At 39.7% G+C, this 27,215-nt stretch overlaps 1 protein-coding gene across 2 annotated transcripts in view; it reads right to left on the bottom strand.

The window, feature by feature from the left end:
- The window catches only part of dscaml1 (Down syndrome cell adhesion molecule like 1), a 97,846-nt gene that overhangs the window by 56,620 nt on the left and 14,011 nt on the right, over positions 1 to 27,215 (bottom strand). For both annotated transcript variants that reach the window (XR_013092959.1, XM_004543683.3), the window contains exon 3: positions 22,231 to 22,377. Coding sequence is in view for 1 of the 2 variants with exons in the window: in XM_004543683.3 (XP_004543740.1) it covers positions 22,231 to 22,377 (147 nt within the window). In the remaining variant the exon portion in view is untranslated. The remainder of the gene's footprint in view (positions 1 to 22,230; positions 22,378 to 27,215) is intronic.

Below are 27,215 nucleotides of genomic sequence, written 5' to 3'. Positions count from 1 at the left end.
TTTTGTAACAAAAACACATTTTTTTTGTAAGACAAAAACCATGTTCTGCTAACTCAGGTAAGCATCAAACCCTTTGTTGACTTAGAGGGTGACGACTGGCCCTCTGTTAGTTCAAAGTCATTATCATCTATTTTGCTTCTATAAGAGATCGGGGTTTCCTTGACTTGACCTCTTTCACATACTAGTAAAAAATTAATTAAAAAATTTAAAGTACATAAAAAGCATGTAGTTAAACATGTCCAATATGTGGCTCTGCTCCATTGTGCAATCTATATTGCCAGTTTATATATATTTTATTTTATATTGTTTTTGTTTTTTCATGTGCAGGAGTAAAATTATTTTTGACTAAACAGTCCAATGAGTGCTGGATTCAATACTGAAATCAGATAAGACCAACCACGCCTTAAACCCACCAGGTGACTCATGTCAAAACAAATCAATATAAAATGACCATAAAGCTTTTAAATGTAAGTATTTAGTAAGGTATTTTGATGAAACAGGGATAGGAGAGAAGAAAAAAATGAGGGCAAATATGGTGGGAGAGCCAAAAAATGTTGTGGAGCAGAGGAATGGGCTGTAGGCCAGTGTTTGGGTGCCAAGGTTTGATGTGATATGACTGTACGACACACAAGAACGCAGATATCTGCCTGGAGCAGGGTAAGAGTTAAGGACAGTGGAGTCAAATAAGTGTCAGTGCGAACCAACATCAGTGTCTTTCTCTGTCTCTGTGAGTGACAGCGATACGAGGCAGTCTGCCCCCACACACACACACATGCACACACACAGGTGCCCAACGGCTCTGTGCAAGAACAGCTGTTTTGCTGTGACACACAGCATACACTGCACATCACATCTGATACACAGCAGCTCCTTACCCAGAAACTCATAGGCTACAATGACACACACACACACACTGCTGCTTGTTTCACCAAATACTGACACACTTTTTTAGGCGTTTTTTTACTGTCAGGTTACATTTACAGGCTACGTCTATGTACAGTATTATCCTGCAGTTTAGATGAAGTAAAATGTATGTATGTATAGTACATATCCAAAGGCATAGTTACAGCAGCTATGGCTGTTGCTAATAAGGCAATGAGTGCCTTGTGCCATGTTATTGTTACGCCCCCCTTAACACTCCCAACGCTCTGAGTGACTTTATGGTGATGAGACATGGGCTTCATTGTCTTAATTGTCTTAAGCAATGAAAGCCTGTTGTAGACACCACTCTCCTGGGGTTTCCTTGCCTTTAAAGCCCATTTTTTGCTTAGGGATATCCTATGGTTTGATTTTTGAAACAACACCCAATAGCAAATGGTCAGTAACTATCAATTTAAGATCAACAAATCTCAATAATTTTATCTCCTTCAGTTTTTTCAACCCTAATCTTATGGAGGTGTTGGTGTTTTAATTGGTTTACTATAACTGGCATAAATTGGGCTCAGTGTAGTAACCTGATACTTACATATCAATAGCAGCTCACTGTACAACCTGATATAGATCATGACAAAGCGTGTAACAGACACGCCGATCCACGGTGTCCATTTCACGCTTTGCCTCTCCAAAATGTGAAATGTGCACGCATGCAGAAGTTGCAGTAATCTGCAGTAACAGCAGAGGGAGATTTGTTTTTCAAGACAACATGAAAATATAATCACGATAAAGTGTTTAAACAGAAATTATTAACACATTTACATGTATATCCATATCAGTCCCCTAGCTTAATCGATTCATTTTGGGGAGACAAAGCGTAAAATGCCTACGGTGGATCAGCGTGTCTATTACACGTTTTGCAATGATACCTGGTTGCACTGTAGTTAGTCACCATGACATCTCGATACTCTCCATGCACTAGGAGTATAAGACTTGAAAGCAGCCTAGATTGCAGTGAGCAGTCATAGTCATAGTTGAAATAAGGGAGATTATGCCCTCCCATAAACCAAAAGGTTCTCTATTATTTAATCATATATGGGCTTATGTTTGCACATGGATATAAAGTACACACGTGCATGCAAGTCATATCACGCAGATGTGTCTTTGCAGTGTCAAAGCACTATCTGGTTTTTTAATCAGGTGATGAATTTATGCTGCGAAATCCTTCACTCCTTTCTTTCCTTTTGATTACCTGCCTTCACTCCTATGGACTAATTCTCTTCTTGTATTGGAACTTAATTAAGTGTAGTCTCTCTTTAGACGTGTGCTCTTACACAGCTTAAAACGAGTACAACAATTAGCACAAGCTGCAGTACTGGTTTCAGTATGATAAGAAACAGCTACAAATATCTTCCAATAAAGAAATTCCCTGGAAATATTCGGTCAAATGAAGAGATAAGAAGTTTAATAATAGGATAAATGACAAGGTAACGTGAGGTAGGTCATCAAAAAGGACATCGTTAACATATGATGAGAAGTTGAAGACAGTCATAGACAGTGTTACTTCAGGCAGGCTGTGAAATCAGCTCGGCCTGGTCCTTGCATAAAGTATAACATTTCTTGTGTCATGAGTCTAGAAAGTACTCTATAATCTATTGCCAGATCTACATGACAGTTAGAGCTGCATCTTTTGAAGATAAGATTTAAAAAAAATCTTATGCCACAGATGATTGTGTTGCTGCTTGAGCCCAGTACATAACACACACACACACACACACACACACACACACATTACAGAAACCATCTAGCTTAAGCAAAACTCAACCTAAAGAGTTGAGTGTGTTTCTGCAGGACAGCAGATCACTAAATCAGGAGCCCAATAATGTAACTTTTTGGCTTGTAACTTAGGAATATGTTATATCTGTAAAAATCATGTTTTTCTCTGCACACTTCAAAAAAAAGCCTTATATTTTTTGTGTTTGAGTAGAGCTGCTGAGCTGATTCTTTTAGTCAAAACACAGCAGGTTTGAATGAATATTTGCCTTTTCTCCCACTTTTCAATCAATAATAATAATTTTTCATAAATCAAAATCTGTTTTAATCTCCTTTTTTGTGGTTCTCTCCTGTTGCTTTAGTAAACCCATGCTTTTCACTCACAAAGCCACAGGTAGTCCTTGAAAGACCGGAGGAGGTTCTGAGTGCTTTTCGAAGTTTTCCCTCTCTGCCTCTTGTCTTCTATCAGATGGAAGAATGGAGGTGAGGAAAGAAGTGAGGGAGAGGGTAGAACAGAGGAAAAAGACGGAGAATATAAGCCCCCAAAGCAGCACTTAAAGTAAGTCTGCATTATTGATGTGGAGACAAAGCGAAACATTTATTTATCATCAAGGATGTGCAGAAGCTAAGCCGATCCCCGCAGAGCTGGAACAGAGAGAGAAAGAGAGAGTAAGTGAGGGTCAAAAGACAGAAAGAGGCCATGCTGAAAGAAAGATGTCTAAGGAGGCTTCAGTGTGTCTGTGTGAGGATACAGTAGAAGGTCAAGTCTAAGATGTGTCCTGCGCATTTTATCTAGTCTGCTGTGGGATTTCCTCTGGGCTGAAGGATCAAGACCAGGCCAGAGAATTATTTATGAGTCCTAAACATGCTTCCATATCACACTGTTTAACTGCTGCTGTTACCCCCCCCCCCCCCCCCCCCCCACACACACACACACACACAAAACTTGATGTTGTCGCAAGCCCATTATTTTAACATCTTTGTTATTTTAAGACTACAGCTGTGTATAAGTGTCTTATTTGGGATTTAATTGACTACTTTTTCAATTATTGATTCCTCTATTGTAAAGGATTCGAAGAGAAGTGCCCATAAAATGTGCATTACATGCCCCCATGTTACCAGCACAAGTGCACACATACAGTATTAGAGATGTTGACTTTCTCCAAAAGCAGAAGGGATTGCAGATTTCCTGCACAGTAGGTAAATGAGAAGCAGATGATGAATGAACAAAGCTTGCGTTGCGTGCAGTAGTTAAGACAACTCAAGCATTAACACTAGTTACCATAGTGATTAAGCTTTGTATTAGCAACTCAAATTGTCACCTGTCGCAACAACGGGGAACCCTTCACTGCATGTCAGATTAGCCATAATGTTTGGCTTAAATAATGCACATTGTTCGGCTGTGACTGATGGATTTGCAGGGAACCGACGTGTGAAAGTGGCTGAGCACTGCATGAATAGTGCGATTTCATCGGCATGGCTGTACATTGTGTGCATTTGTGTACGTGTGTTTGCGTGTAGGGGAGGCCGTTAGGGGATAAGCACTCAATAACAGCTGACACTGAGCTGCCCTCTGCTCTCGCTCACACAAAGGACTATGATTATATTACTGTTTGACTGCCTATCCCTCTCTCCCTCCACCCCCCCCCCCCCCACCCCCCCATTCAGACCCTATACTGCCAAGCTCTCTGTGCACTCAACGGCTAGGATAATTACCACTATTGTGTCTCTCGCTCTCTCTCTCACACACACACACACACTCCCATGCAAAGTGTGCCACGTGCTTGCCAGCTACCCCATCTGTCCTCTACTCTCTCCCCCTTTTTTTCTTTCTGCTCCCTCCCTCACTTTTTATCTGTTTATGTTTCTGCACCCTGAGACATTTGTCGTTCGGCAGAAAAGGGGAAATCCATTATTGGAAAGGAGGGGTTGGAATAAAGACACGTAATTTTTACTACTTACATTTCTCTCAGAACTATACAGTGGACAGCAGGTTCTTTTCGAGTGGCTAAACACCGATTCAGTTGTGTAAAATGTGGAATAAAATAATGCATCATAGCGGGACAGACTTATTACTGAATATCAATATTCTTCCCAATACCTGATCGTCTCCTCTCTTTATCCCTTTCGAATTCTTCAGCCTTCTGATTTAGCAAAGAAAAAGAAAAGTGAACCGTAGAGAGTGAGAGGGTAGCGAGGGAAGAATAGCGTGTGTGACAATACTGTCCCCTTTATTCCTTTCCTTCCTCCTTATTTCCACAACGAGTTAAACTTTAATGTGTTTTCCCGCTTAGGTACTCAGGGAAACTCCTCAGAAATGGCTTTAGTTGCAGAAACACCAGAGTGGTTGTAGTGTGGCTTCTGTGTGTGTGTGGTGGTATTGTGAGAGAAGTAGATTTAAGTGGTAAGTGGCTGTGTATGTATGTGTGTGGCGGTAGATGAGTGGGGTGAGGTCACAATATGATGCTGGAGTCGTGTTTACACGAGCAAGCGAAGCTGCAGACAAATGTAGCCATTAATACCAAAATCATTTTCCACCATTTCTCCATCTGCCTTTTCTTCATCCCTCCATCCAGTCTCCTCTGCCTGCAGGAACAAATGCATACCTAGAAAAATACTTTCTCACCCTCTCTCTCTCTTTGTGTTAAAGGTTGAGGTGACCACCTTGAGAGTGTATAATTGCTTAATAGCCTGAAAGCTCCCATGTCTACTCCAGAGGCCTTTGCTCAGTGAAGATCGATCAAATACTCTGGCTGCCAGTGACAACTTCGAAGATACATGCACACACACACACACACACACATGAAGCATAGGGGCTAACAATGAGTGCGGCTCAAGAAATGGACAGAGACAGTTAAAGGAAAAGAGAAACAGAGAGTGAGAGGAAAGAGGAGTACCTCCCTTAGTGGCTGCCATGTGGCTTTAGCCATCTGTTGGCAGAGTCTAAATTAATTAGCTCCACTCATTACTAGTTTGCAAGAGGCCTGCAGTCTAAACCAGACACCAGCTCTCCAACTTCCCTTTTTTCACAGTATCTTCTTCTTCACCCTCTCTTGTGACTAAAAAGCTTCCTAGCATACATTAGACCTTGTGCTGAAATGTTTAACATTATAATGCACATATTAAATTGAACTTGTCATCAACAGACTCACTGTCACTGTTTTATTTTTACCTTAATCACAGGGATTGGCCAGGCTTGTCTATCTTAAAGTGAAATCAGAAAGAAAAACATTCTAGGTTAATGCTGCTGATGGAAGAAACTCTTCATCTCATAAGTTTCACTTTCTGGTTAAATAACGGCAAAACGTTCAAATGTGAGAAACAGTGATATGATATACAAAGTCAAAGGAAAACATTTAGGTGGGTGGGAATTTGATCATATTTCACGGTGAGGCATTATGAGTCTTTTTCACAAATGTGCAGATCAGACGAAATGAAGGTGGAGGATATCAGAGAAGAACTGTAGTTCCTGGTGAGCTGTGAGATCAGTCACAGGCTAAACCAAACACAAAAACACAGCCACAGTTGCACATTCATTGTTGTTGGATTACAGGTAACGTCTGTACAATTGGAATTCTTCCTATTTGGGTAAATGAACAAAAATCACTGACATACACACTAATATAAATACTATTTTACCCCTAAATTTCATCTCTATTCACTGAAAAATTAACAACTCTTGCCCATCATGTTCCTTGTACCTCCTACACTTCTCTGCATGTTTAGGAGACTCAAAAATGAGAGCTCAACACATTGAAGTTCTCTCTTGAGAGAGAACTGTCTTTGCAAAATATGAACTTTTCTTTAAGCATCAGATTTTTTTGGTCAGGTTTCCTGTAAGTTTTACCTATGAAAAAATCAACTATCCCACTATAACTGCAATAATTATTCTCAAATAAAAGACTGGGTATTCCCCAAATCGGGTAAGTTAAAGAAACAACTGTGTGCTGCATGTGAAAATGAATCCAAAACCCTCAGAAATCTCTTGGACCTGGAATCCAGGTCTGTAGTTGGAGACCATTAAAGCCCACAGTGTAGTGATCAGCTGTGATACTAAATTCAAATGTGTAAAACAAATCTTCTATTCATACTGAAACAAAACCACAACCACAAAATCTCAGCGATGCTCCATCTAGACACACCATCTCTCACCCTTCGCCCTCCCCTCCCTCCTTTTCTCGCCCTGCCCTCTTATCCCACTTTTCCCTCTCATCCTTGGGGAGTGCTCTGTGCCACCGCAGAGATGACAGATGGGGCTCAACATCATCCAGAGAGTGAGAGAGATGGAGGGACAGAACAGGGGAAGGTTGCATTCATTATTTACATCACTTGGTATTGGAATATTAATGCTAAAAGCAATCGGGTAACCCTTCATTAAATTAACTGAAGATGTAGGGAAAGAGAGGAGAGGGTGAGATGGAAGGATGGGGCGTGAGCGAGGCAGAGGCAGTGGGAGAGTAGAAAGAAGCACACTCTGTTAAATGGGCCTTAAAATTAGTGAAGCAAAAACACCTCCATTAAGAAAGCCTGCATCTCTCTTTCCCCTCTCTTCTTCCACTCTAACTCTCCCCTTTTCTGCTCACTCCCTTATTTTAAACACCTCTTTGTCTTTCATAAAAATCACTGCTTTACCCACAAGCGCCTGCTCCGAACCTCTTTGAGAAATATGCATTTCTGTGCTGTCCCTCTTAAGTGCCTGTTCAAAATTTAAACATGCTTATGGTGGCAGAAAGTGTCTTTGGTCCCCATGTGCAGCATATCTCTGGAGAGTACTCCTCTGCCTTTTATTCTCTCTATCAATCTCTCCTTGGCAACTTCTTTTTTTCCCTTTATCCTGCATCTTTCTTTCATCACTTATTCTTAGCTCTCTTCTTCCTATCTCTCAATTTCTCCTTGAGTCTGTATCTCTATTTCATCTTCTTTCTCTCCCCAAAGTCCAAAATTATTGTCCCACATACACTTTGAGTGTGCACACACGGAAGAAAAAGCAGACGAAAGCGTAAGTACACAGATGCACAACCATGCATATTCATACTTAAATGTACAAATTCAAGCCCACAGATAGGACACACACAGCACACAGACACACACACACTCTAAGCATGGCAGAATGCTTCTGTCCTGCACAGCAACACATTGCGTATATGCAGAGCCACTCTCCCTATTAGTGGAATACTGCTACATGCTGTCGACTTCTGGAGAGGAAAACATACAGTCATATTCAGAGGTTATCAACTGATGTTACAATTACCCACCCACCTCCTACACTGAGCATGTGCAACATGCACGTAATAGGTAGATGGCTTCCATACAGTAGGTCAAACTAAAATAATGGCTAACACTGAAAAATTGGGTCATTTTCTGTTGATGGACAAAGAAATTTTAGATTTTTTTAGATGCAAATGATGCCCAGTTGACATCCAATTTTTTAATATAAATTAATAATATAACTTTTTTAATTAGTTATAACTACACTAATCTAGCTAATCTAACTATTTTCAGCAGCACAACTGACTATTTCTATTCATCCATATCTTGATCCATTTAAGCATCAATACCCTCTTAATTATGGTTTACATGAAGATGTACTATAAAGTATTTCATTTATTTATGTCCTAAGAAAACAGCAGCAACAGCGGTAATGGGGCAAGGCACTTATTGACTGCAGGACTCAATTAACAACCTTATGTTTAGCAACCTTTTTATCTGGCTTAGGAAAACACAATAAAGATTTTATTTTGCAGATAGGGTGTTATCTCCAACGACACTTCGATAGGAGTCACTTAACCTGATACAAATGCGTATTTTTAACCAACTTTTACATTTTAATTTTATTCATTTGAGAGAAAATGTTTAAACTGTTACTGAAGATTAAATTTTCTTCATTGGTCACTTGAAAAGAAACAGAAGAAAACGCGATGCAGCAATGTACTTCTCTGTATGAAGCAGAATTCTTTCAAATCTTTTGTGGTGGGTAAAATATGCTTGTTCTGGTTCAGTCTGAATTACAGAAAAATTGGGGCTCTGACATTGGTTTTGAACCACTATTAATTAGTTATGTCAGTGTGTCCAGGCTACTCTTCCACAATGCTCTTTCACAGTTTATACATTGATGTTATTGTGAATTAAATATTATTATAAATAGAGAACTGCTTAATAATATTCCGATATTGTGAACTAAAGATAGGCTTAATTAAATGCCTTTAGATAGCTACAGCTTGAGGTTACATGAAAGTTTATGCCGTTTCCATAGCAACAGAAACTAACCTGAATCCAGGATGCCAGGCATCAGAGCAGCAGTTACTTGGCTAATCTGCACCTAACTACTTGTGCAAACACACTGTGTATGCACATGGTGGTTTTAAAAATGTGTGTTTTAAAAATAACAGCAATCACATTTTTGCATGTTATACATTATCCTGCACTTAAAAAACTGAACAGAATTTATTGCATGCCCAGTAAAGTGATGTCAAGTTCCACTTATACCCACACCCTCTAGGGTGATACCAAATGAATTGGGGGATCAGTTTATCAGGTCAGTGTATCAGGCGGATAGAACTGAATATACTGTTTTCAACATACATTCCATAGTGCCACATGACTACAGTCTATATAAGCTGCCACAGCATGAAGATACGTTAATGTTAATAACTGTGTAATAAACATGAAACTCTTTTTTTTTGTTTTCTCATCTGTCCTATAGCTGATTACTCTATCATTCCCACCTATGTTAGTCTAAAATTGCAAAAAAAAAAAAAAAAAAGATGGGTAATGAGAAAGAATTGTAGGTATAAGGGACCAATAGACATCTTTTTTCCAGTCAACAGAAATAAACAAGGCATTCACTTGTCAGCCTGCAGGAAAAGGGAACACTGTTTATGCAGAGGAAAAGAGACATGCTTACACAGATGCACACACACAAAGCAAATCGGGGGATGCTGGGGATGGATGCCATTGGCGAGTGAGAGTGCTTAAGTCAAAATCTCTCTCTACAGTGTTGACATTGCAAGAACCGCCTGATATGTAGCCTTGGCAGGTTTAAGTCACAACAGTGTCATTAACTTCCTGGTTTTCCAAAATTGCACATATACTCTTAAAAGGCCAAAAAGTTAAGACCACTGCCCAGAAAGACTAAAAAAATCAAACTTCTAAAGTTTTTCACTTGGACACCAAACACAGTTTTAAAGCAGCTGTGTTTTTCTTAGGATACATGTTTTGGAGGAATGTAAACGCAAAAACAAGTTTGTCGCCCACAGGTTGTTTTCCTTCCTTTCTTTCTTTTTACCAGCTTTTACAGTTTTTTACAGCCGCTAGGACACATTTCCCAATACTTAGGTCACTTTTGCAAAACACTTCACACAATCCTCCTAACTGACCGTCAGCTTGGCAAAGCAGTTCATTTCACATTCAAAATGCACTACAACTACCAAAACACTTTATTCAGGTCTCAAATAAACTCATTCTTCCAGAACACTAGCAAAGGTTGACAGCCGACAAACACACTTTGTCACCCACAAAACAATGACCTAAAAAACACTAACAACATGTAGCATTACACAGTGTTTTCTTGTGTAAAACAAGGACACATCTCTGTTTATAATTTCAATATATGTTACTGGAATGAATCAGACATCATGCAGAATTCGTTAATATTTGTTTATGTATTTTTATTTTTTTTGCACTAAGTAATCCCAAAATACAAGAATTTGTATACACACCATCCACTGATACACATACAATAGTAATGCTAATCTACTTGGTCTTCTCCATTTGGCCACAGGTTCTCATCCACATCACATCTCATGTCATCTAGGGCAATACACCTAGGAAATAATCTTCTGGCTGCCAGAATTGAAGGAGTTGAAAAATTGAAGGAGTAACACCTGTGTAGATGTTCATCTACAATGAGAATAAGCTGTGGCTGGTTAAACTGCATTTTTAGATTTAAAATATGTTTCAATAAAATATTGCTGTTGCATTTTGCTGTCTTTTTAAGTTTTGCATTGTGTTATTGTTTTGGCCATAAGTTTAACAGTTTTGAAAACAGTATGTAAGCACATGCAAAATGTCCTGTACGTACAAAGATTTTTGGCAGTTGTTGTGTCTGAGTGAGAAAATAATTCATGAAATTTGAGAGATGTAGTCATTGAATGCATTTTGAGCCAAAACAATGATAACTGATCCTCAGTTTAGCCCACATAGACTTCTGTTGTGCTCACTGTGTGAGGAGTTTTGCAAAAGTGACCTAAGTATTGAGAAATGTGTCCTAGCGTCTGTAAAAAACTGTAATGTTGTATTTGTACGCAAGCAATTGTAGCTACAATAGAAAACAATATGTTTTATTTTGTAGAGAGGCTGCATCTGACACATCATTCATTTTCAACTTGGCTGCAGAGATGTAGTCAACAAGGATGAATGAGCTGTAGTGTGAGCACTCAACTGTCAATCTGTGCTCATACACAAGAGCTTTGTCCACAAGTGTGTGTGTGTGTGTGTGTGTGTGTGTGTGTGTGTGTGTGTGTGTGTGTGTGTGTGTGTGTGTGTGTGTGTGTAAAACTGACTCCAGAGAGAATGTACCAAGGCTAAAATGACTTTCAACTGAAATGTATATGAGATTCAAATTACATTCTCTTTTTCCACTATACTCTCGCTTCCCGCACTCCTCTCACCCTTTCTTTGTCTTCTGGGAGCCTTAGTCAGCTAAGCTTAGATGTAAAAAGATTGCCTTCTTTCTCTTGCTCTCTCACACACCAAAACACACATTCTTTGTCAGAGGGCAGCTGGATATAGGAATAGTATTGAAAGACAAAATATAGTCAGGTTATAAGAAAGCTTCCTTTAAAAAATGGCCTTCACTATGGCAGCGTGTTTCTCCGTGCTGCATTCAGTGACAACTGGTAAGTGAAAGTTTCCAGTGTCTAGGAAAATTCAAAGAAAAAAAGTTCAATGTAATGCTCTTTCTAAGTCCTGATGTTATTCCACATAATGGAATCTTGGACAATAAAAATAAAGTAGAGCTTCTCTACGTATGAGTTCGGCTGAATGATAATTAATTTAGTCCTTTAGCTCACTTGAAACTGTGGCTGTATTGTCATAATTGATGCAAGCTCTCACTACTAGCTTAACATTGTTAACTTTACTTCATGCGCAACAAAGCAAACCTGGAGGCGGCAAGGTTTTTCTTCTGGCTTTGTGCATTGAACACCTGGAGGTTGAAAAGGACACAATTTTGAGTTGTGATTTCCCACCTACAAAATGTGTCACTGCATTGAAAAACAGATGAGAACGTTCTTTTGACTTGGCATAAAGTCTAAGCCAAGTCAAAAGCTGTTTCAGTGACTGCTCAGACAGTTGTTGTCCAAGAGAAAAACATTGCTCACAAAACACCACAAAATTGCAAAATTTGCCAAAAAATAAAACATGAGAAGAGGCTACATTCATTTTGGCACCACAATTGTTGGCTAGATGAAGCATGAAATATGATAGTGTCCACAACTTCAGCATAGCGTAGGCTGAAATACAAGGGCATGGTGTCGGCCGTGAGCTGCTAATACACCTGGGCTGCTACTATAGATGGTGCTGCGAATGCAAGTTTGTAAACCAAAGCACTAAAACAGAAACTTAAGGCTTAGCCTAAACTTTGTCTCTGTTCTGTCACTTTAACACAATAAAACTCAGGAGTTTTGTTTGAAAAATCAGATACACCCATTACAGTAAAGACAAATTAAGCAGAATGACTTCTAAGAAACGCATAAACATTTCCAAATATCTGCACAACACTGCAATCGTGTATTCCCATTAACTGGGGGTGAATTCTGGGGAGGACTGGGTTCTGTTTTGGGGACTTAGTAGAAGTTTTAATGACTTTATGTTATGGATAAATCATTATATTTGAATAAGGTGCATTTTTAACTTTTTTAAAAGTGGATTTTTAAAACAAAATGTTTAATTTTGTTTGTTGACCACACCAAAAATTGGATTATTAATAGCAGTATCCTTTATTTAGTTTGGGTGCTTATAAATGAAAAAGCAAAAAGTTGGAGGATTCCTCCAAAGACATTTGAAACTCACATTTCTGTTTTCAAACAATGTCCCCAGTGAGTGAGAGGAACAAAAACCCAGATTGCCCTGGGCATCGTAAAACAATGGCTATGCACATGAACAAAACAGACAAAAAACAAAATGGAAAGAAGAAAAAAAAAACAGGCTGCACTTTCAAAATACCAACAGCTAAGGTACAGAAAGTGAGCGCAGAGAAAATAGGTAGGTGAGGGAAGAATAGGAAGAGGGCAGACACACTGAAAATAGCAGAATGTGAAGAAAAATAATGATGCAAAACAAGAGGCGATCAAGTGGGCCTGATAAGCGCTTGAGAGGAATAAATGTCAAGTCAAGCAGTAAGAGAACCCTAGGAGGCAGAGGTAAAACAGAAAGTGAGAAAGAAAGAGTGCATTTATGACACAAACAAACCAGATATGGAAACATGAAGGGCAGATGTGAATCGGTCTATAATGGATCTGAGCTGCTTGCACCACTTTGTTGCTGCAGCTAAATTAAAATACGAACCGAAAACTTGAAAAAAAAAAAAGGTATTGACAAAAAAACAACAACAACACCAACTCTAAATGTGTTATACTCCACCGACTTCTATGAGCTATTGATGTGTGTGCGCTGATACGGAGGCATATGTCTTATGGGAGTCCTCAGGCCATCTCATAGATCCCAGAGAGCTCATTGATTAGCTATTAATAAAACACAGAGATGGCACTGCTGACAAGGGAGATCAGTGGGCTCACACACATGCGCTCATGTACTTACACACACACAGGCAGATGCACATCTGAATTTAACAGATATGACAGAGGTTATGTGAGGTTAGAGGGAAAGAGTGGGAAGGGCGGGAAAGTCCAGAAATCCAATAAAAATGGCAAGTGTCAGAAAGGGTAAAATAAAAATTGAGAAGGACTAAAAAAAAAGGAAGTGCAGGTCAAATGTGCAAACCTGTTTCACCTGTCTTCTTATTCTACGGCTATCTCGCTGTCCTTTTACTTTGAAGCACTCTGTCTCTCCCTTACTGCCTCTGCTTGTGTCCACTGTGGGCTGCGTGTCATGGGTCTGTCGGCTGTCGCCATCCTGACTTTGATTAACTGTGATCTTTCAGCCCAAAGAAAAGAAGTGGATCCAGAAAAGTGAGAAGAGTGCCAGAGGCAGACAAAGAGAGGTAAGAGGAGGAGCTCCTCAAGCAGATGGACACGACGCTGGTCAGACCAAGACGTGTTCCAGAGAGAGAAAGAGACTGGAAGGACAAAGAAATAGAGAGCAATGCATCAAGCAGAACACATTTTCATCTCTTTTCTGCTTTATTTGCTTTAATTTTCATCCATTTTGTTCCCGGTCCAACACCCCTCTGCTTTCCTCCTCCTCCTCTTCCTCTTCAGCTACCCTGCCTCCTTGCACCCTCCCTCTCTCTTCTCCTAGCATGTACATCTTCAGGTCATGGGTCATTAAGTCAGCTCCAGCGGGGATGTGTTGGAACAGGATATCTCTCATATTGCCCTGCCCCCAGCGCACTACTAAAAACACAAATACACAGAAACACATGCATGTCTACAACTACAGATGCACATAGGAATGCTCTGTTTTCTTTCTTTTCCTTTGCTTATGTAGCCTTTTCTTTAACACAAATGTAACAACTAGACACATTTTTCGACCTGCCGACACTCAACTTCAGCATTATCTGCTGCGATTACAGTCGTCAAAGTCATCATATTCTTGACTCCGAATGAAACATTTTCAGTGTTTAATGGCAACACTGCACTCTGTACACAGCAGGGCTGAACTGAAAATGATCAATAATGATAAAGCCTCACATTTTATCATTAACCAATTGGTCCACAAATGGCAGAAAATTGTCACAACATCTCAACTTCTAAAAGTCGACAATGATGCAAAGAAGAAGCAAATCGTCTTCTATAAAACCTGTTAGGAATTTGTGGTATTTTCATTTTTTCTCAAGAATGACTTAAACCATTAATCAATTAATTCCAAATCGTTTTTTTCCTTTAGTTTAATCAGCTGGTGGTGTTTATGGAAGCTTATTTCGGCCATTAAAAAAGAAAAACCTGAATTTTCAATTATTATCTCCAAATTTTGACTTACTTGAAATTTCAAGTTATTTTAGTTAGTTGAAATTTTAAGATAATAGCTTGAAATGTTTACTTAAAACATGCTTCTGTATGGTTTCACCAATCATACACTATTTGATTTTTTGAAGAAAACAATAAATATTGGCCCACAGCACAGTTTTTTTTCCTAACTTTAAACAGTTCCAGCTCATGTTTTCTCACCTACTTAAGAGTGCAGTTCAACCATTTGAAGCCAATACATGATGCAGTTCTCTTTTTTCAAATAAAGGTGAAATAAGTAACTCGTGTCAAACACAAACTATGGTGTTTGCCTACTTAAAATGAGCAGCAGACCAACTTAAGCAAAGGTCACACAAAGTGAATTCACCCTACAGCTTAAGCACATGTGACAAACACTGTCACTGCAAATTCCTGGTTGCAGATTCCAACGCACGCACTTACACACACACACACACCCAGCACACACACACATACACACACAAATGTGCATACAAGTGCAGCTCTTCACCATGGTTTTTGTGCACTGTCAAACAACATTAGATCGCAAGGAGGTCTCAGTGGGATAATTAGAATAACACATCCACTGCATTCTTCATTATGTGTGTCATCTTCACTTACTGGCTCTGCTTCCTCATTGACACCACCCATACTCCCACCCCTGACAAACACACACAATCCTAACCAATCTTACAAGTGACATGCTTTTTTAGGCAAGTTATGCTCCCCATTAGTGATGATCTGAGGTAAAAATCTAATTGTCTGAACCTCTATCATGTAATTTTTTTCCCCTAATTAGCTTCTTGGGATGGAAGAGGAGGAGAAAGGCAGCAGCGATATAAAATTTAAAGCTCCGGCGTCACTACTTGAGGAAGAAGTTGTTGGCGAGATCACGGTGGGTGATGAGTAATGCTCTGACGTTGGCTCTGCAATTGGCACAATATCTGACAGCAATTCTGTCTGCTGGCATGTACCTAGTCAGTATTGTAAGGATATACGTGGAAAGATCCAGGGCACGTATCCAGTCAGTCATAAATATGCAAACCTCATGGGAGGTAGATCTGCAACAAAGCCTATATAACAAGAAACATACAGTGTAACATGAAAGGCACACCGGTCAACAGGTCACAAAAACACACACACACACACACACGGATGCATGAGAAATTCGCGTGAATGTGCTTCTGAACACCTTGTGCTTAATGAATAACTAACTAGCTGAGAGAAAAAGGGAGCCATCTTCTCTGAGTAACGCCAAATGAATTCGCCGAAGCGCTATGCAAATGTTCCCTGGGCTAACGAGACTGCCTGCATGATTGGAGTGCCATTGAAATTCTCCTCGTGCACAACCCTCTCTCACTTCCTACCTCCCTCTCTCCCTCCTTCAACCTCCCTCCATCTCTCCCGCCATTTCAATCTCTATGCAGAACATCCATGTTCCTGAGCATGTACTTTCTATCTATCTATCTATCTATCTATCTATCTATCTATCTATCTATCTATCTATCTATCTATCTATCTATCTATCTATCTATCTATCTATCTATCTATCTATCTATCTATCTATCTATCTATCTATCTATCTATCTATCTATCTATCTATATCTATATCTATCTATCTGAAATCTACAAAATAGAATTTCTTTTCAATATTCAAATCATGTTATCCACAAAGACAAACACAGCGGCCCTATCAGTGCCTGGACAGCAGTGAATGCCCCTGTGTCTGACTCTCTTTCTGTCTGTCTCACTGACACAGCTAGCACACACACGCACGCACACACACATGCGCACACAAAGTCCGCTCAAACAGAGCAAGCTCAGAGTCACTCTGCACCTGTTCTCTCTGTAAAACATCCAAACACGAGTGCTGAATAAATAACCCAACCTAACATGCATCACTGCCAGAATCGGACACACACACACACACACACACACACACACACACACACACACACACACACACACACACACACACACACACACACACAGCCCATAAATACTCATCAATAAGTAAACAGCACCCATTTCCCCTCCACAGTTACCCCCCTGCCTGCCCTCTTCCCCCACCTTTACCCTAGGTATGAATGGTAACCATTCTAAAGACAAACACACATAGATGTGCACCATGTGTGTAATGGTTAATGGTTAGATACTAACAGGAACAAGTAAAGAAAGTCTAAAGAAAAATGAGAAATGGAGGGGAGAGGGGAGGTAGGGGAGCATTAAGTACTTGTCAGATGCATCTTTAATGGTAGGCCCCACTGGCTTTAAAGCCTCTGGCCTTCTCTCCCTCCCTGGGGTGCTGGGGACAGCAGGAAATCTCAGCGCACACACCTCTTTCTTTGTCCATCTGTCCAACCCCTTATATGTCCTCATACACCTACCCACCTCATTCCATCATCCCTGCATCCTATGCCCACTTTCCCATCTGCATAATTTAACATGTCATGCTTTTGTGCCACTTTGTCTCTCTCTTTTTCTGCCTATTCTGCCATTTTTCAGCCTATCTGTTGTTCACTTTCAGGCCTGATGGAGTGGAAGAAAAAAAGACGATGCTTTGTCACTTCACTATTTCCTAATAAGTGCCTCTAGAAAAGAAGGGCGGGAGAGGGATAAAGTTAAAAGTGGAAAGACAGAGGGGTGGGAAGAGTACAGGTCCTCTGCGGAGTGGCTACAAAATGGAGACTGGGACAGAAGCTACTGCAGCTGTGGTGACGCTACACTTCACAGAGAGAGAGGCAGTGTGTGTGAAAGAGAAGGGGGATTAAACAGCCTCAATCAATGCAAAAAAAACACAGACGTCACACTTTTCCACACCCTCTTCACCCTCGATGTTTACGCTTTCTGTTGTTATCTCCCGCGATATCAACTAATCAATCACTTAGTATTGTTCTGTGACTCTATTTGCTTGTTCAATCTATTACAATTTTCAAAAATATTGTAACATTGCAAGTGTCTTCTTTCTCATACGAATAAAGATTGTTCTTTAAGAAGCCATACATTGTTTAAGATAAACGAAAACAACTTAATTGTGTGTGTTAATCTCTTTATCCCTTACCCTGGTTTAATGCTGTAATATGACTCACAATGTTCTCATTAACATTTAATGAAGCATGCTACTCAGATGCCACCTGAATAGTTCATTCAACCACAGTATGTAAATGTGTAATTCAAATAAGCTGTAGTTTCTTTGGCTCTAATGAAGCAAGCACATTATATCTAAGTGTGTACAGTTTGCAGAACTGACTCAGCTGCCTCACAAAAGAAAGGAACATTAAAAAGACTACACTGACTTCATGTGTAGCTATTACATAAAATAAAGACCATTCCTGTAAATGTCTTTTGGCAAACTTTGATATTTCTATTTTAACTTCAGTATTTTAGTAAAGGAAGAGGGCAGACACACTGAAAACAGCAGAATGTGAAGAAAAATAATGATGCAAAACAAGAGGCGATCAAGTGGGCCTGATAAGCACTTGAGAGGAATAAATGTCAAGTCAAGCAGTAAGAGAACCCTAGGAGGCAGAGGTAAAACAGAAAGTGAGAAAGAGAAAAAGCAGGTCTATAAGAAACATAAAATCCTGAAGTTTGGGGTTATGTCTACATCATGGTCCAATCACAGATGCTGATGATATTGTTGAATGTGTTGCTTACTTTTGGACATTTCCTTTCCCACAAATACAATTAAACCCATGGCAATCATTTATTAAAATTAAGATTAAAATTAACATCCAAGTCTGCACATTGCATTTTTGTTTCCTTGGCCCTTTCGAGTGCTGCAACAAGTGTTATGCCCCTGACACAAGCCTGATGTAGAAATCAGGGACACATTCTGGGATTATAGGAAAACATGCACAAGTGAGAAAATACATATAGTTACAGGATGGCAGGAGAAAAACTGATCATCTTTCAAAGGAAAAGTATGATCACACCATATAAAACCCAAGCTTTTACAGTGCAAACGTGTAAAACTTTGGCATGCATTTTCAAAATACTTAAAGTAAACTGACATATGCTTGACAATTCTGCTGTACGGTTTTAGGTCAGTTATTAGCTATTCTCGATAACAATACATGCATAATATGTATCCAAGGTGTGTTTGCAACTGAACCTCTAACGACCAATCATCTTTAAGCGGGGTTTGATTGCATGCAGGTAGAGACCAAAATTTACACAGCTTTGTTAATGTACCTGCATTCATAAACTCTGCTGGACGGATTAGGAAGTGTTGGCTCAAATATCTGCCTTCTACACTGGAAGCTCCTAGATATTGGCTGTTGTCCCTGTTAACAGAGTGGCCAACAGGTTTATTATAATAATATATATATCACACAGGCACATAGTGTCACCGACAAGTCACACACAGTGCTTCATCATCCTAATCCAGACCATGGATGATGGACTATACAGTTTGCAATGCAGGAAATAAAGAAAGAAAGATGCTACATATGCTGATATGTCCTCTGTATGTGTGTGCGTGCGTGCACATGTGTGAGTATGGTGGAGATGAACCGTGGTGATGCACTTATAAAAATCAGGCAGCGATGCATCCTCACACCTTCCTCATTCCGCCCGCCGGATTGCACCCGTTACCATGGCGACCAGATAAAACTCACAATGTTTTAAGCTCCAACTGGAGGAGGAGAGCGATACTAACAAAGTGACACGCAAACACTCACACATACACACGGATGAAGTTCCTTCGTACACATCGCTGTCAGAGCATACTCTTTCAGTTCCCTAACTGACAAGCAAACAAATGTTAATTTTCTAACCGACAGCAACACCAGCAAACCATCAATTAAAGGGAGAGGCATGGCTAGATAGAGAAGTAGCACGAGAAGGGGAGGAATATGACAAGGGAGTAAAATCCACGATAGCCAGTCAACACGCAAAGCTTCGCACTGTTTGACTGTCTGCCTGTCTATCTATCTGTCTACTCCCCCACAAATCGCTCCACGAACAGGCCTCAACGCAAACAGATTTGGCTGTCAAATAGTGACATGACACCCAGGCAGGGTCGTCTCACAGTGAGGCCAGCTGTCAGCAAACACCCTCCTGCCTCTTCATCAAAGCCCATTCAAACTTAGCTTTATTGACCAACACAGCCGTCTGTTTGACATGTATCATCCTGTCAAGCCAATACCTTGGCATACAGTGTCCCTAATAAATGGCAAACCACTAGAGCATCTCGAGCGCTATCGAAAGACTGAAAGCTGTACATGCTACCAGGAGCTGATAGATGAAGTGGATGGATAGATGGATGAGGTGTATGGTGGAGTGCAAGTGGGGTAGGTGGGGCCCGCACATGGATCCTCTGTGTCTCTGTTTGTGTGTGTGTGTGTGTGTGTGTGTGTGTGTGTGTGTGTGTGTGTGTGTGTGGTTATGATGCTGACACGGGCCACCAGTCTGTACCAGGGTTGAGGAGGAGGCATCAAGCCAAAGATGGACAGAAAGAAGAAGAGATGCACTGTGTCACCAATAAAACGTATTCATCAGGACTGAGAGGAGAAGAAGTAGAGAAGAGAAGGAAGCGAAGGAAAAAGGGAAAACAAATACTCTCAAGTATTTTGAAATGCCAGCTCAGATATTTCGGGATTATATTACTTAGTAAACAATTGGAAAATCAATTAACCATTTTGTTTAAAGATGCCTTATTAGACATCTTCATATGTGTGGAAATGTAAAAGTGACCATTTATAATCATCTAAAAGAATAAGAACAAGAAAAATCCAAGAAGAACAAATATGTGATTGAAAGTTATGATGGTGATCATTGAAATAGTGACAACTGATAACCTGACTGATCATTTCACCTTAAAAATTGTGTTTCAGTTATTGAAAATGAAACAGATTATTGTAGTTCGTGCAGTGATAATTCATTCAAATGGAATCAATGGAATGTATAGTTTGTTTCTTAAAGATTATGGATAACATGAACTGGTCACAGCTGAAAGCTCAAAGAGCTGCTCATTCAAATGTGTGTGTGTGTGTGTGTGTGTGTGTGTGTGTGTGTGTGTGTGTGTGTGTGTGTGTGTGTGTGTGTGTGTGTGTGTGCATACTTTTGCTTGTCTATATGTGCATGCTTTACCAAAGGCGTCCATCACGCGATCAATAACATACTCCCACTGAGCTCTTGCACACAGCCATGATACAGTGGCTTTAGCAAATACACATACACACACACACACGCACACAAACACACACACAGAGCTATGAGTCAAACAGACTGGCCCGGTCTCACCACTCTCACACTGAGGGATCCGTGACAAGAGAGAGGGGAATCCACCAGCAAGCTTTATCGATCCAGACTGGAAACCCCCCTCAGGCCACACACACACACACTTACTATAGTTGTGCTGGATCAATGAGTGCTCCTGTGTGAAGGACAGAGCAATATAGAGAGGCACACAAATACACAGACACCTTTATAGACACACTCACACACAGTGTTGAGAGATGAAACAGGCAGTCTGTATCAGAGAGCAAGATAAGGGGCAGAGAACAATGCGTATCATCTGACCTAAACAGTCTCATCTGACACCCTGCAATTTGCCATTGCTCCATGGAGCAAATGTTAACACTGCAACACAAGCCTGAACACATACTGTAGATACACACGAGTGCCAATGCACAAGCGTAGCAGCACGCAGGAGGCCCATACTGATATTTTCACTCTTCAGTTAGACAGTGAATGATTTGTTTAGAGGATCAGATGAAACAGAGTGAACAACACCAGACATAAGAGAGCCCTAGAGGTGTTGCTGCTCTCTTTTAGGTGACTGTGATAACATCAAATTAGACACACACACACACCCCAGTCCACACACACCCCTCGGTCCTCCTCTTTCTCTCTCTCTCTCTCTCTCTTGCTTTCTCACTTTCTCTCTCTCACACAAACACAAATAGCACATGTCTGCTAATGTCTGATTTATCCACAGAACACAGCTCTGAACCACAGCAGTGACAGTGACTGAGCAGCCAGGAATGTGTCAGGCAAAGGCCATTTCATCAGCCTTATTTTTGAATGAATGAGGCATTCTGTCATCTTCTCTCACTGGGACCAGTACCAGCAACACAAATAAACACAAATAGATTGATTATTATTGATAAAGAGAAATCAACAATCACAAGAAAGTCCATTACGTTCTGAAAGCAAACCACATTTAAAAAAACAAACAAACAAACAAACAAACAAAAAAACATCCCTGGATTTAAAGCTTGGACTTCATTTGCAATAACAGAGAAAATTCTTATTTCTCCACCTGCAAATATTCCATTTATGTAGTGGAATGAGATTAGATCATTTGCTTTCCATTATTAACCACAGACACAAACAGAGTGAGCATGAACTTGGAAAATGAACCTGAAGCTTTTGTCTGCAGTCTTAGTTTGGGCTTTTTGATGAATCATTGATTATGAGTGGCTGAATCTCCTACCAGGGACAATGGCGACGGTGTCTTTCTCCCAGGAAACAACGCTGACATACTCCTGGACAGCTGAGGGGATGAGGCACTTGAACACGGCAACATTACCCCGCATGGAGCGCTGGTCGGCCACACGGACTGTGTAGGGCTCCCTGAACACTGGTATGTGAAGAAAAGAGTTGATATTAGTCACTAGATGTACACTGGGTGAGAGTGACAGTGGACACTTCAGTTTAATAAACCTCAATCTGATATTAATACTGATATTTAAAAATGACAGATGAATGCTGATATCATAAATTGGGAGTCTGCACAAACTGTGATATGAGAGGTATAGTTTACTTTTATGCTTTAATTTAATCAAATCTACATCTCTCAAATAGCTTTTTATATACAATTTAGTCCACAAAGGCTGTCAACAGCCCACAAAAGTCTTTATAATGTTTAGTCAAGCAAAGTACCACAGGAGGGCTACCATACAGCCAAATCATAAAAAGATTGGGATACTCTATAATAGAGTTCAGACACGTAAAGGCAATATGTAATTACAATGTAAGAACACAAGGTAAAGATAATCTGATAATAATCTGTTACATTTTCATTGAAAACATTTATTCTTCCTTTTAAATTAAGGAACTAAATTCATAAAATTAAATATATTTGTAATATCATTTGTTGTGTTTCTCTTTACTGTCTACCGTACATACTGGTATTTAGTGTAACATGTTACACAGTAACGTGCTACTGTAATCACATTACACTTTTCAATAACATGTTACTGTATTGCATTAAATTCAGTAATTACATTACATTTGCAATTATGTTGTTATAAAGGTTCTTTCAGTTCTCTACAGGATGCATCAACAGAAACAATAAAAACACCAAACAGGACTTTTTCTTCCTGCACTTGTACTGAAATCCAGAGTAACCATAGTTGTTGTTTTTTTAATTTCCTAATTAGTTTTTTATTCTTATTTTCATTTTTATTTTCATTTTTAATTCCATTTAATTTCATTCAAAGTAATTTTTTAAAATATGTTTAGCCCTATGACAGCTGGGATAGGCTCCGGCAGCCCCCGCGACCCTGAAAAGGATAAGTGGAAGCAAATGGATGGATGGATGTTTAGTTTAATTTAGTTTAGTCTCTTTAATTATTATCTTATAAAGGGCTTATGTCAGAGGTAAGATTTAGGAAAATAAGTATCAATATTAAAATAAAAACACTTAAGTTTTTGAAAGCATTACCTCGTAATCTTGTAAACATCCAGAGTTTCAATAAACACATCCATCAATGTCTCATTGGGAATGTTGTAATAATATTTTTTTTAGCAGACTAACAGATACTAAAACTCACTTCTATTTTGGTTTTCCAAATTCACAATATCATTTCAGTTAATTTGCATTTGTCTTCAAAAGTCTAGTTTTTACTTTTATTTTAGTTAACTGCAATGTTTCTCACATCTAATTGGAGTATCGGAATTTCAGGAGTGGGACCTCTAAACACGCTCCTTCCGGTTGTCATCTAGGTTCCCCCAGTTCTACAAGCTGTTTATTCTCGTTTACGTGCCCCACCCTCCCTCTTTGTTTTCAATTCTTTAACTTCTTCACTTCTATTTAGTGCACGGGGATCTGCCAGGCCCGGGAGCCATCGCCAGTCAAGGCCTTCCCCAAACCGCAGCTCAATTCATGTCCAAGCATTCACCTTTACCTACTAAAACGCTGTCAAACCTAAAATGAGGACGTTGGCCCAGCTGGTGAATTTTAGTTTTTAGGAAAAGGGTGGCAAAGTCTACATCTTTAGAAGTAGAGATTCAGGCATTGCGTTGGTTTTTATTGCCCAAAAAATAAGAATGTAGTAGTAAAAGTACAAACTACATCCAGGAGTCTGTATTTTTACCTGTTCATGTTCCTGCAGGAGAATTGCTGTGATGAACATGGGGACGTCGCTTTCAGATGGTTTTCAACTTTGAATGTAAACACTAAAAGTAAGATTGTATGATTGTCCTTACTAGGATATTGTTTTGCCTCAGTTTATAGAACTGTAGGTAATTATGCGCGACAAATAATATAACAAATTACTTATTTTGGAGATTAATTAAGGTAATGAATACATTTTAAGAAAAGTAACAAGGAATGTGGAACACTGAGCTAACAATGCTGGTGGTGAATACTTTTAGGTATTGGAAATTACAACCTAAAATATATCTTAAATGTGTGGAAATTCTTTATTATAATATTCTTTATTCTCTATTATTCTTTATAGTTGCTCTCTATAGAATCAGAATTCATTAACTGAACTTAAAGGATCATTTTTTTAGTCATTATTATCAAGAATTGGCATTCGGATATAGTGATAGTCCTGATTTTAAGCAGTGGTATAAAAAATAGTAATACATCTAAAACAAACAACAACGAAAAAACACAAATATTTTTTTCAAATACTTTTTTCACATGTTGACAATTCACAGCTGACATCTGTCCTGTTCGACAAATACTTAAAGCAGGGTGAGTAAATAACCTTGTCTGGTGCTCTGTTCAGCCACATTAAGCATGTTTTTCACTGTTCAGCCACAGCTTTAAAAATCACGGGGCAATTGTAAGGAGGACCGACTCGGAGCTGTGTTGAAGGGGATACGTAGCGAGTTGCTGCTGGCCTTTTAAAGAACAACGCCACAGATGCTATGAGACGGCAAAGAGTGGAGGGTTGCACAGAGCCGATGGAACTGTCACATGCAGGCGCCAGGGCATCAAAAACACACCCTCTGCACATGGCATGCAGAGCACTAAACTGTGAATCTGTGCCAGTGTACAGAAAGGATGGTGGCGATTAAGACAGGCTTAATGATGAAAACACTAGCCTGTAGCAATAGCCTGATTGGTGAAAAATGTGAAATGCTGAATCAGAGCATAAATTTTCATTAAATAAATTAAGTGAAATTAAATTAATGGATTATTCTGGTAAGAAGGACAGACAGGTAGTTCAAGGACATGCTAGCTCGAGCGAATAAACAGAGCTGTTTTATAAACTGAACTGTGTGGCCTTGGCTGCTATCTTCATCTCATTTGTTTAAAGGTATGTTGCCAGATTTTTCAACACAGACAATTCACATTGGACACAATTTGACTTGAATAAGACGAACAGAAAAACAAAGTTACAGAAGTCAGAAAGGGTCTCAGAAAGGCTGATATTAGGGAGTGTTTCCAGCAATCTATCAATGCGGGCTCTCTTTAGAAATGAGGGCAGTAATGACTTAACAATGTAAAACACACATACACACAACAGAGGGAGTGGCCCTGCACTCCTATGTGTTCGCTCTCCCCCAGCTCTCCAGTGATATAATTAACGCCTAGCCTGAAGGCCAGTTTCCTTGGTCATTAATAATGCTTTATGCCAGCCGCCACTGTCACTGGAACCCATTGGAACCAAAGCCAGTGTCCTTGTCCAAACGGTGGGGAGTCTTTCACCTTAAAGTTCGATGTTTAATTTCCTGATTCTTTGTCTCACCATGTCTATTTCTTTCACACTAGCCTACTTTATCCATGTTCATCTAATCCTTGGGCCTTGTTAAGGAGTTAAGACTGGGGCAGACTGTGTCAACACCATGGAAATGTCACTTTTTGACATATATATGATCCTGCCAAAAACAGATGATGCATATTGGCTATTGAGCCTTGACACTGACAATTATGGCACTACCATGCCACTTTGGACCTTAATTATGCCTGGTTATTGTTTCTCACTTGGTCACCTAACTCACGGGTGGCTAATGTGAATTGAAGCTTAATTTGTAAATAAATCAAAACTAAAACACAATTAATTCCAATCAGGTCCTAATCTCAGTTTTTCATTTAAACAGCCCTTGCTTTTCACTGAAGCCATCTACCTCAGATCGATACCCTGGATCGACAGAGTGGCCTCGGCTGTTGTGGCCGAGCCAATTCTTTCAATCATTTATTTACTCTCTGACTGACCCTGCTGCCTCTCGTCAATAGCAAGTAAAATCCCCAATGCCCACTGAGCCTCTCATAGAGTGTTTAAAATCGGCTTGGCAGATTGTAAATGTTTGGCGTGATGATGACAGTGGTCACATTTTAATACAGCAGAGGTGCTAAACCAGTCAAGGTCACCTCGGGTTTGTACTTCCTGTCAGTGATCCCACCTTGCCCTACACTTGATTCCTTTTAAGAAAGTGTTGTTTAACCACTCGTTACCCCATTAAAATCTGTCAATCAAGCCATGTATGGCGACATGCCCTTGGACCCATCTATGTAACCGACCCCACTAAGAGGCAGCTGTTGTGATAGCATTGTCATTTATCACACGTTTCTCTTAGAAAATATGAAAGACAGAGAGGAAAAAAACCATTACATATTCATCCTCTTAAGCCTTGTGACATGATGCAAATGGTACCCCAACTGATTTGTGTGTAAATTGCACTCCCCCTCATCGCATGCGCAGCAGAATCATTAGGATGTTACTGATGCCTGACTATATGCAGCCTGGTTGCCTAGATACAAGTTAAAACATGGGTCTGGGCGACTGGGCGCACTGGGAGGCAAGTCCTGTATCACTGTCGCTTCAATAATTAACGACGGAGAAACCAAATACTGCATTTACTTATTCATAAAGCGAGCATTAAAAACACAGCAAAGGGAAAGGATAGAAACGGGGAAGTATAATGAAATACAAGAGAAATGAATGGATGTGGGTTGCATTATTGAATTGAAAAGGATGAAAAAAAGCAGTCTATCAGGTTCAGGTTCAGACAGATATGAGGAGGGCAGATAGAAGAAATAGATCTAAACACCTGCTGCCTTGGCCCTGTCCTACGTAGGTTTGTGTGTTTTAGGTGGAACAAAGGGGAGATAGGGTGGGGCTCACCGAACAGGTCTACCCAAATCATTATACCAAGTTTTTGTAAAGATGTGTTATGTGAGCAAAAAACAAAACTCTCAGATGTTTTTTTGCAATTTTGTTTTAAATTTCTATCCTTCAA

Source organism: Maylandia zebra, linkage group LG14 (assembly GCF_041146795.1).
Source record: "Maylandia zebra isolate NMK-2024a linkage group LG14, Mzebra_GT3a, whole genome shotgun sequence".
NCBI lineage: Eukaryota > Metazoa > Chordata > Actinopteri > Cichliformes > Cichlidae > Maylandia > Maylandia zebra.
Note: the sequence above shows the minus strand (reverse complement) of the source record. Positions and strands in the feature narration are given on the sequence as shown.